Below are 11,968 nucleotides of genomic sequence, written 5' to 3'. Positions count from 1 at the left end.
TACATGCAGAGATTGCTTTGGCACCGCCCTTATCCCGGTGGTCTGCCTGGGATAAAGGGGCAGAGAGACCCTGCTAAGGTCCCTGGTTGCTTTTGTTGTCTTTCACCACCATGAACGGTGCCCCCCACCCACCACCCTGCCTTGGAGCCAGCCCATTACGGGCAGAAACCTCTACAAACTGTGAGCTAAAAAACCCCCTTCCTCCCTAACTCTGGGCGTCAGGTATTTTGTCTCAGCAAGGAGAGAAAAGTAACACAAATCGTATACTTTTAAAAGGTGACTTTTATATCATTTTTTTAAATTTAAAAACGAAGAACAGAGAGACTTCTGTTTTCATCTCTGGCATACAACTTGTAAGCCACTGCTTGGACCCTTGCAACAAGAAACAGCTGAATAAACGGAGAAGCACCAATTTTTCTTTGACCCATCAGAGCGCTGGGGTCAGGTAAGAGAGGAAGAGAGATGTGGCTCAAAGACAGGCTCACCAGGAACCCAACCAGGGAGCACCTTGATTGTGGACGTCCTGGCTTCCAGAACCGGGAGGAAATAAAATGCTCTGGTCTGTGCTCCTTGGTCTGTGGGCTCACTCTGGCAGCCAAGCTGGCTACGACACTCATACGTTTTGAGATATGTGAAGCAGTACAGCACTTTTAGAAAGCAGAGTAAGAAGAGCTGTATACTGTAAATGCTAGAGCAAGCACTAGCATTTTCATGAAATGAAGAATTATTCACATGTTAAGGGGGAGGGGAAATGCCATCATATGTAATTATCAATTGAAACCAGAGAAGTCGAAAAAGGAGGAAATTTTATGAGGAAATAAGGAATAAGTGTAGCAAAAAGAAAACAGTTATGTATACTGCAGATATTAGTCCCACTATATAAATATTCGCTTTAAAGGCAAATGATCTAATTACACCAATTAAAAGACGGACAGTGACAAGATAAACTTTTAAAATAACCCCATTTTATTTTGTATATTCTCCAGAGACTCATTCTAAATATAAAATTCAAACAGTCTAAGAGTAAATGAATAGACAGAGCTCTAACACATTCATCAACCAAGGCTGGGGGAAATATATTAATTTTAGGAAAGTGGACTGCAAAACCAGGAGAGTTATCAGGGACGCAGATGGACACCACTGACAAAAGGGTGACTTTCCAGAATGTATGTGCCTAACACGGGCCTCAGAACACGCAGGGCAGACCTGATGGAAGGAGAACCAGGAAAGAAAATGTACTTATGGTTGGAGTTTGCAGCCCCTCTCTTTGGTAACTGATGGATCAAGAAGTCAGCAAACCAGTGAGGACGGAGTTGAGAACCCCCTATCTCCTCGATGTGACTGACATTTCTAGAATACTCCTTCCAGTAGTAACGTACACATTCTTCTCAGGCCCGTGTGGAACAGCCACCAGGACAGACTAGACCCTGGTCATCCAACACATCTTAACACATTTAGGATACTAAAAATCAAACATAGTATGTTTCAGATCCCAATGAAATTAAACCATAAATCAGTCATAGAAAAATAGTTTTTAAAAAATCTCCAAGTATTTGAGTGTTAAACAGCCTAGTTCTAAATAACCAGTGCATAACGGAGGATGTGAGTAGTAAAGTTAGAAAAACACTTTGAGATGAGTGAATAGAAATTAATACACAGAGACCTAACCCATCCAAGGGTGCACGGGGTGTAATGAGGGCATTGCTTATAGGGAAATTTATAGCACTACAATATAGAGATTAGAAAAGAAGATAGATCCCAAGTGAATTTTCCAAGTTAACACCTTAGGAAACTAGAACAAGAAGAGCATGTTAATCTTAAGGCAAGTAGATAAGAAGAATAGGGAAAATGAGAGCAGAAACTAATGGAAATAAAAATAGCAGAACGAGAAAGAAAAATCAATAAAACCAAAAGCCCGTTCATTAAAAAATATCAGTGCAATTGACAAACCTCTAGCAAGGCTAACCGAGAAAGGAGAAGATTTAAACTACCAATATTAGGGGGGAAAAAGGAACTGTCATTACTGATCCTATAGACATTAAAAGGATAAAGAGAAGTACTAAAAATGACACACTTGGGTGAAATGGGCTGATTCCCGGAAAGCTACAACAAACAATAAAACTTACACAAGAATAGATAATTTGAGTACTTATATTAATAAATAGGTAGTTTATAATTAATAATCTTCCAATAAAGCAAGCATCAGTACTAAGTGGTTTTATTTGGTGAACTACAAAATACTTAAAGGAGAAATAGTACCAAATTTCCACACTTCCTTCTAGAAATAGGAAACATTATTTAATTCATTTTGTGAAGCTGCTATTATCCTATTACCAAAGCCATTTACAAAACAAGAAACTGTTACAAGAAATAGAGACTGGAGACCAATATTTTTTATGACCGTGAATACAAAAATCTTCATCAAAACACTAAATTAAACCCAACAATGAATGAAGAGTACAACATCATTCATACCACTAGGTGAAAGAAAAATCATATGATTATACCATTGATACAGAAAAAGCATTTGACAAAACCCACTACCCACTTTTTTGTTTTGTTTTGTTTTGTTTTGTTTTTTTGAGACAGGGTCTCACTATGTAGTTGAGACTGACTTGGAACTCACTGTATAGCCCAGGCTGGTCTCGAACTCACAGCAATCCTCCTGCCTCAGCCTCCTGAGTGCTGGGATTACAGGCGTGCGCCACCATGGCTGGCCCCACTAACCACTTTTGATAAAAGGTAATAGGAATAAATGTGTAATGGTCCCAGTGTTGCAGGCCTCTGAATTCCTAATCCCTGAGGTGATGGCGTTAGGAGATTACTCTCTGGGAAGTGACTGGGGTTAGTGCCCTTAGGAAAGATCCCAGAGACAGCCTTTGTCCCGGCCTCCTTGTAAGGACACAGCAAAGTCACATCTGTCTGTGAACCAGGAAGAAGACCTTTGCCAAACCAAACTGGAGGAAAACTGAAGTTGGACTTCTCACTCTGCAGAACTACGAGAAATCGATTTCTATCGCTTATAAGCCACAGCAGATTAAAACAAGAGGAGAACCGCTTCAACTCGGTCAAGGTGATCTACACGAAAACCTTAAAGCTAACACTGTACTCAGTGATGAGAAATCAAATAGTTTCTCCTTAAAATCAGGGGCAAAGCAAGGATGTTCTCCTCACTGCTCCTATTCAACTGCCCTGGAAGTCATAGGTGGTGCAAGGACAAAAGAAGAGGAATAAAAATGTGTACAATTATGGGGGGATAAATAGAGCTGCTTTTGTTTGTAGATAACATAATTGTTTATATAGAAAGCCCAAAGAGTCATTATCATTGACAACAAAAATACCTCCCCAAATGAATAGGTAATTATGACAAGGTCTCAGGAGTCCAAGTTAATAGGCAAAAGTCCTAGGCACCAAGTATAACCAACTGAAATTTGAAAGTAAACAATACCACTTACAACCACACCACCCATGAATGGTAAATTTATGGAAATGGGTACAGGTCTGGAAAAAAATATATATAAACTAGATGATGCATATGCCCAAAACTATAAAATTCTGATACAGGGAATAATGATCTAAAATAACTAGAGAGTCTGTGTGTGCATGGATTAGAAGATTGCATATATTCTGCCAAAAAATGTACACACATTTCCACAGTTGGCTGTTTTCATAAATGTCTGGAAGCCCTTGGCCACCACTCTGAGCACTTCTTATAATTACAGAGGCCAAAGGTAACCTGTATTAATCTCATGCCTCAATAATTTAAGTATTGAAATATTTAGAAGAGTTTTCCTTTTTCTGAGGTAAACACTTTTGGGGCAAACTCTGTATCATTAAAAAAAGTCAATTTTTTCCAACTTGAGCCACAGAATCCCAGTAAATTATTTTATAGCTCTTGACTGACTGATCCTACAGTTTAAACGGAAAGGTAACAGGCCTAAAATAGCCAATATAATGCATAGGAAAAAGGAAAAGTTGGAGCACTCTGCCTGATCTGAAGACTTATTCTAAAGCTATCGTAATCACAACAGCGTGGTACTGATGAAGGAATTGATAAATTGAACAGAATAAAGGTTCAAGAAAAAATCCACACACATATAACCAACCACTCTTTGACAAAGGAACAAAGGCAATCCAATATTGAAAAGACACTACCAGAGTTCAAAAAACAGTACCAGAGCTATCACACATTGTGGTTTGGTGATGGGTGGCCAGGTATAACACATAGCAGGATCCACAGGAGGGAGAAAGAGTCAGACTTCATTAAAATTAGAAGCTTCTCTGGAACAGACACTGATAAAAGAATGGAAAATGAGCCACCAAATGGGAGAAAATGTTTGCAAACACATATCACATAAAGGATTTGTATCCAAAACACACAAACAACTTGTAAAGCTCAACAGTAAGAAAACAAATCACCCAATTTAAGAAAGGGACCAAAGATCAGAACCTACACCTCAACGCAGAAGGCACACAGATGGTGAATATGCAGTTAAAAAGATGCTGTAAAGCATTAGCCGCCTTGGGAGAGGAAACTTCACATGGTTTACAATGACCCCAATTCAGAAACTTGACACTGCCCCCTGCTGGCAGAGATGTGGAGCCGCAAGCACTCTTTGGCATCGCCGGTGCAAGGGCAAATCGTGTAGTAACTTGGGAAGAGAACTGGGCAGTTTCTTACAAGGCCGAACATAATCTAACCACACAGTCTAGCGCTCCTGCTGCTGGTTGTTTACCTGATTTGAAACTGATGCCACCAAAAACTCTGTACAGGAATGCCTCAGCAGCTGTTCGTTCTCTAGCCTGGCGATTACGAAGTAACAGATGTCCTTTGGCGGGTGAGTGTGAGTGTGTAAAACCAACGTGGCACGCTTGTACCATGGAGCACGTCTGGCCACCAAAGGGAACGAACAGCTCCAGCCATGCTGCTCCTTTGGCCACGCTGTCATCAAGGGAAAGGAGCCGCCCAAACAGTCTGCGTAGGGCAAGATTCCGGCGGCCTGACCTTCTGTCAGGCCAAGGCAGTAGTAAGATCACTTGGGGAGGAGAGGCCTGGGATAGACGAGGCTCGAGGGAGTTTTAGGATTTTTTTCTGCAACGACAGTGTTGTGGTACCTGATGGCACTGAGCATCTATCAAAACCTGTAGAACTTGATGATACAAGACTAAACCACATGCACGCAGTTTTCTAATGAGAAAACTGAGGGATCCCAGGATGGAATGCAGAATTTGCCAAATAAGGAAAAGAAGGGTTCCTCGCTGAAAGAGGAAAGGTGCTAAATGGCTTCCGCAATGAGTCCAGTCAGGAAGAGGAAGGCTGCTGCACGCGCTAACGGCTCTGATCTGCTAAACCTGGAACCGGACAGGCAAAGAGGCCGACGATGACTTTGCATTATAGGAGAAGAGGAGGCTACAGACAAACCAGGGAGGAGGCTCGAATGATGCTCAGGGACACAGAGCCGAGTGGGCTCGTCAGTGTGAACGTGGGTTTAGTTTAACTCAGGTACAGTGGACCCTCAAGTTACGATCGGCCGGACGCACGAACCACTTGGTTCAGTTAGGTTAATGGAAGATGCATGTGCCTCTGGTTACCTATAGATGATACTCAGGTCAACATCTGGATCTCAGTGGAATTGACTTAGTTACAGCCAGCTCTTGGGAACCGATCGAGTTCATCAGTCAAGGGTCCACAGTATGTGGGGATGTTTATAGGTACACACCGGGCTTAGTGTGCGGCGAAGCACCTCCTTCCCCCAGCAGCTGAGACAGCTTGGAAAAGGGGCACCTCAGTAGCAGTCGGCACACCCAGGGCCCCAGGACCCAGCTCTCCAATAAGAGGAACCAAAGACCCTCGGAAAAGTGGTTGCTTCTAGGACTCAAGCAAGAAATGTGCACACTGAGGCTGGAGCACCTGATAGACCCAGAAAGTAAGAAAGTAATTAAAACCCATGCTAATCACAACAGGGAGAACAACAGCAGACTTTGCAATGGTGGGGTTCTGTCCAAGGGACATTAAGGAACCAAGATATATCATGTACAGGTATGAATTCCCCATGGTAACTGTGATCATAATGCATACCCAAAAGGCACCAATAAACTTAATTTTTAAGAAGGGACATTAGGAGCCAGCTGGCCAAAGCTGGAACAAAATGAATTACAGAACGAATAAGGCATTGTTGGACTACAACCCAAAGTACAAACGAATCATCCACGAGTCCATTCTGGTGAAATCATTGATTGACCGCATGAAATGGACAGAGGGATTTCTCCTGCAGAAGAATTCCAGCGATGTGTGCAGATTTGTGAAGGTACTGCACCCTGAAGAAGGTGCAGTCCGGCTGCCCCTCCGTCTGTTTGAGCTGCCCACGGCCACTCCCGGAAAGTGCAGGGCAGGAGAGGAGGGGAGAGCAGCTTCACGGTGGGGAAACCAGACACCCTGAGCCAGATGAGCAGGGTCACCCTCAGCATTTCTGGTCATGCTAACAGCACAGCACCTGGTACAGTGAGTGCCTTAGCTCCGGGGCCTCCCTCATGGGAAACACCGACAAACCCCAGGAGCTCTACTGACACACAGCCCCACCCGGGTAGTGAACACCGTCTGTGCTGCTTGTGGGTTACGGCAGCAGAGCTGAGCAGTTGCGACAACCACTGGGCAACACAGAAAGCCTGAAGCATCAGCTGTCCGGCCCTCTGCAGAAAGTCCCCTGATCTCTGCTTTATGTTCCCATGTGGCCGCTCCCAAGCCAGGCAGGCAGTGTTTATCACGGCACCGGGGCTCCTCCTGCCCACCAAGCCAGCCCAGCTGGGCCCCCAGCCCACACACAGGAGTGAGGGGCTCCCTGTCCCCACCGGGGACCACCCTGCAGGATGGTGCAGGAGTTGAGCCAAGCCCCACCCCCTCACCCAGGCAATGGGCCCTGGATTTCATTATGCAGTAGGCCTGGTGTTAGGTGATTTTGCCCAGCTGTGAGCAAGAAGAAGCCAGGCAGGCTGAGCTAGGGGTCCTGTGGGTTGGGGTACACTCTCAGCCCGCAGCATTGTGACCTAAGTCAAGGAGAGCCTGTGCCTGAGCGGAAATCCACCCCTGCGCGGTGCCCACCGGTTCCGACAGCCAGCTCTCCTTGCCTTCACTGAATCGGCCGAGGGAGGAGTTAGCGAGTCTGTCTCTAGAAGTTCTCCGAGGTCAGGGGCGGGACAGAGTGCTGGTGTCTCCCAGAGGCCAGCTGTGCCTGGCACCCAGCCATGCTCAAAAAAATAGCCGAGGAAAGAGGAGACCTCCCTGACCAGGAGCTGCCAACTTCAGGAAGAAGCTAGAAGGTGCCTCGAGAACGTCCGCTGTTCTGACGCTGTCACCGTCCCAGAGCTGGGCAGCTGTCTGTCCCAGTGGCCAGGGCCCCCTGCTCTGCCCTCATCCGTGTCTCAGGGTCCAAGCTGGTCCAGCAGGTTGGGGGTGCCTGCTTAAGCATGGAAGCCACTAGGAGCCCAAGTGACTGGCGAGAGTGGCTGGCGTCTGTGTGCCAGGCACCATGGGGGGCTGCTTGTAGGCACCATGGACACCAGGAGCAAGCATCTCCCAGGCACTGTAGGCACCCAGTCCACAGGGTGCCCGCAAGGGGCATGGTCCCAGCAAGTAGCTCAAGCTCCAGCCAGCGGGAAAACAGGGTGTGGTCCTGGCTTCCAAGGAGGAGTGAGGAGCTCTTTGGGTTTCTCCCTGGTTCCCTGCAGTCTGAGGTTCGCTTCCACCGGAATAGGGCACAGGAAAGGCAGGACCAGTACAGAGTTCTGCCCTCACTCAATGGGCTGTTGACTTCAGCCAGTGTTTCTCAAAGCATTGCAATGTTTCTCGGGCCAGGTCTGTGGTTCAAAAGCTTAGGGAACCCCCGGGCTGAGGCCAAACAGTGGCTGTCCTCCGGCTTCCGCCTCCATCACTGGCTGGGGTTCTTAAAGCTCTGGTCAGACATGAGACAGTTCTGTATGGGCACCACAAGCGCCACTCAGGTCCCCTAGGGCCCTCCAAGGCTCTGTGCCCCCCCTCTGGGCTCCCACAGCTCCCTGCTCAGGGCTGACATCCGGGAGGGACTCCTCTGCCCCACGCCTCTGCACCAAGGCCCCCTGCGGGTGGGGCTGAAGTGGGACTTGGCCTAGAACCTCCTTTGCTCTACTCCTCCTCTGCCTCTGTCCTCCTCCCCGGGGAAGACACAGCCTCAATTCAGCCCTGCTTTGCAGACCTTCCCAGAACTTTCCTTACACTGCGGCAAATGGTGATTTCAAGAGAGAGAGAACTATGCCATGCTTTGCAAGCTCCTTTTCCCGGAGCCGTGTGCAGAGGAACTGTTTCCCCTGGGCTCCCTGAATTCTGCCTGAGCGAGAGCGCAGCTGAACCATGGAGCCCACACGGCCGCTCCAGGGCTCCTTCCGCCCAAAGCATCCGGTGGCTGTAGGGGGGCAGCGGACGGGGGTCTGGAGGGGAGAATGGCAACACAGCCAAAGAAGGGGAAAAGCCTCATTCCAAAGAATTGTAAAATTTATTGTATAAGTATTGCAGCTTTTCAGAATGTCATCATTGCCACTCATGATTACTGATACAAAACAAGCAGTTTCTTCAGGCCTGTGCAGGGGCACCCAGCGTCTCCACAGGGGCAGCCTGGGGAACTTACAGAAGATGGACTTGAACAGAACTGGGGTACAGGACCAGGGGAGAGAGCGTTCTAATGCCCCGGAGGCAACGTGCAAGCGGGTGCAGTCAGCGCGACAGAGGACAGACAGACAGACAGACAGCTGTGGGTCAGGCAGCAGAAATGAAGGCGGCGCCAGCCTTCAGAGCTCCATGGCAGAGAGACACTCTGAGCACAGAAAACATGCCAGAACCCAAAGCGTGTTCTCTGCACGTCCCTGCGGGGTTCAGGGTTCTGGGAGCTCTGTTGCACATAGGAAAAAAATGATCTGAGGCATACACTTCAGGGGGATGGGACCCGCACACGGAAAGGGAAATGGATCTGGTTTGTGCCCTTCCCCACATGGTCAAAGGGGTCACTTTTAGCTTTTTGCCAAAACTCTGGGCTTCTGAAAAGATGTATGCAATTTGCTAAGCCTGCTCACGTAGACCAGGGCTCTGCAGAAGCAGCTCCCGTGCACCGTAGGAAATGTGGGGGCTGACAGGCAGGGCACACAGGGAGGGGTGTGCAGAGCCAAGTTCCGCCACTTTCTCTGAGCCCCGGATGGATCAACTGGTCCCCCTCCAACCAGCCACTTCCCAGGACCCCATCTCACTTCCTGCTGGATAAGGGGGGTCCTGAAGGATACTTCGAAAGACAGCAACACCCCAGCCTGCATCTGGAGATGTGGGGTCCTGAGGAGAAGCCAAGAGCTCAGCTCCAGTGGCAGCTTTCAGATAGCAGGCACCCCGGCAGCTCACTGCGGGTGCGCCCTGCAGGTAACAAGCCCCCCCAAACCTCTGCAACTGCCACTGTGGGACACGAGCCCTGGGACCCTGGACTTGCACGCTGGGTAGGAGCAGAGGGGTCGCCTCCCTGGGGTGGGGGGAGCCGAGAGGGTGACGGGGAAGCAGTGACCCTCTGTGACTGTGGGAGGGGACGCCAGGCCCAGAGAGCGAGGCAGTGCCAGGGACGCCCCCACCCTGACACGAGTGACTGTGTCTTTAGCAAGGGACACTTAAGGAAAATGCTTCCTTGGGCCCTTTGGGACAAGCTATTCTGACTTCTGGAAAGACTCCTCTTCAAGAGGGAAGCGGACTCCGGGTGAAAACCCCTGGGAAAGGCCGGTTCTTCTTGTCACACCTAGGGAGTGCTCCTCTGGTCACGGGGATCTTAGAGTGAACACACAGAGGTCCAGCTGTCAGAACCGCAGAGCTGTTTTCGGGTGGTATTTATTTTTAAGTAACAGCATTCTGCCCAGAGTGAGCTCTGGCCCCTGGAGGAGGCGGACGCGCCCCGCTCCTTCTGGAGAGTGAGGACCGCTCCGTGGGCTCCTCCAGGTCAACAGCGGGAGGGAAGACCTCGGCTGCAGCCACAGTCCCTGCCTGTCCTAGGGGACCCCACGCTGGCTCTCTCCCTGCCACCTCTATCTTCATGAGCCCTTTTCTGCTTTGCCACCTACATGCCAGCACCACAGGGGCCCAGTCATGGCAAATCCACTCAGCAGAAACCGAGAAACACAGACAAACACATCACACACAACTGTGTCCAGAGCACGGGGAGGACACGGCGCAGAGATGCAGAAGGTAGGGGAATCAGCGAAAGCGGAAGCACAGGTGTACGTTGGTTTGGGCGTTTTGCTTTTTTTTCTTTTCGGAATTAACTTTCACATATCCCGGGGGAAGCCTGGGCTTGTCACCTCATCTTGGATCAGCTGTTTATTGTAGAAAATCGAGACATAAAAGGCCCCGGGACGAGGTCAAGACTGAGACCGTGGGCCTGGCCTACGCGCCAGGTCGGCTGAGTCACCCCCAAGCCTTTAGCGCCAACGGGCACCTGCCGCGCCGGCCTGTCCCCCAATCACCGGCTGCGGCTGCAGCAGCTTATGAAAGAGGAAGAAAAGCTAGGATTCCTTCGGTAACCGTTTATTTTCATTTTGGGAAAGGCGAAAACCACCACCTGGACCCTGGTTCCTCAGGGGTGACTTTGGATTGCTCTGAATCCCAAAGGCTCTTCGGCCGGAGGGAAACGCGAATCCCCTCCCTTGGGCAGGGAATGTACAGCTCCAGACAGAGGCCCTGGCTTGGGGAGGCGGCCCGGGAGGGAGCCTGGGCAGCGGGCTTCCTCTACCTGACCTGACTCCCACACTCGGCCTTTTTCCCTCACACGATAGAAGTTCCCATCAAACAAGCACTGACATATTTATATTAAAAAATAGTGCAAAATCTCAACATTTATATAAATAACTCTAAACCCCTGCTTTGTAATTTTTTTTCTTTACAAGGTAATACACACTTTCTGAGTTGGCACTCAAAAATTGCCATTTTTTTCCTCTTCTAGTTCAGAAAACAACTTTTTTTTTAATAAGCCTCTTCTAATACAAAAATACTCCTGCCCTCGCACATACAGTTTCTCTCATTTTATATATATTTATATATATATAATATTGCAGATCTTTAAACAAAGGTTTTGTGCAAATATGTCTTTAAAGTTAAGTGAAATCATCATTAACAAAAGAAAATTAAGCATTCACGCACGCAGCTCAACTAGAACAACAAAAAAAAGAGACTACTGTAGAATTTTTTTCCCTTTGCCTTCAAGACACGGCTCAACAAAGAAACGTGGTTTTTTTGTTTTGTTTTGTGTTTTGTTTTTTGCAAGCTTTCTGAGCTTGTGCATTCAGACCAGACAGAACACGTAAATATTTATACACGGAGAGGTGGGTGTCACACGCGGCATCCAGGCCTCTCTCTTCTCGTCTAGGAAGTGCAGAGTGTTCGCCTTCCGCCCCCCGCGGCCCTGCCCGCCCCGGGCTCCTAGAGGGGGTGTCCTTTCTGTTTCTCCTTCTCTTTGCTCTCCAGGGGCGCAATGTGCGGGTGGGGGAGCCGGGTCCCCTCCAGCAGGGAGGGCGGCCCGCTGCTCTGCTGGTGCTGGAAGGAGCCGGGGTAGTGGCCGATGACCTCGCTGTAGGTGGGGGGCGGCCCCTCCATGCGCCCCCCGCTGCCGTAGCACGCGGCGCTGATGCCGGAGTTACTGCTGGGGGGACAGGGGCCGCCCAGCATGGCGCTGTCCATCAGGTCACTGTCGAAGATGGTTCGGTTGGGCGGTGCGCGCACTGACTCGCGGTTCAGCTCCAGCTGCTGCTCGGGGTCCCTCAGCTGGAGCGTGCAGGGGCCCTGGTAGGGGGGCGGCTCCTCTCCATCGGACAGTGAGATGGTGGGCGGCAGGTCGATCTCGTGCTGCAGGTAGGGGTAGGTGGGCTGGAAGCGGTGGAAGCGGTCCCGGGGCGCGAAGGCAGGCACGGCCAGGCGGTC

General features: G+C 49.2%; 1 protein-coding gene across 1 annotated transcript in view; it reads right to left on the bottom strand.

Moving 5' to 3' along the window:
• Positions 1 to 10,563: 10,563 nt before the first annotated feature.
• Pmepa1 (prostate transmembrane protein, androgen induced 1) overlaps positions 10,564 to 11,968 on the bottom strand; it is a 6,241-nt gene continuing 4,836 nt past the window's right edge. The window contains exon 3 of the mRNA XM_033767209.1: positions 10,564 to 11,968. This exon is cut by the window's right edge and continues 1 nt beyond it. Within this exon, the coding sequence (XP_033623100.1) occupies positions 11,471 to 11,968 (498 nt within the window). The 3' untranslated portion in view covers positions 10,564 to 11,470.

Source organism: Fukomys damarensis, unplaced genomic scaffold (genome assembly GCF_012274545.1).
Source record: "Fukomys damarensis isolate Sample0158 unplaced genomic scaffold, DMR_v1.0_HiC HiC_scaffold_22, whole genome shotgun sequence".
NCBI classification, from domain to species: domain Eukaryota; kingdom Metazoa; phylum Chordata; class Mammalia; order Rodentia; family Bathyergidae; genus Fukomys; species Fukomys damarensis.
This window is presented reverse-complemented; position numbering and strand designations above follow the sequence as displayed.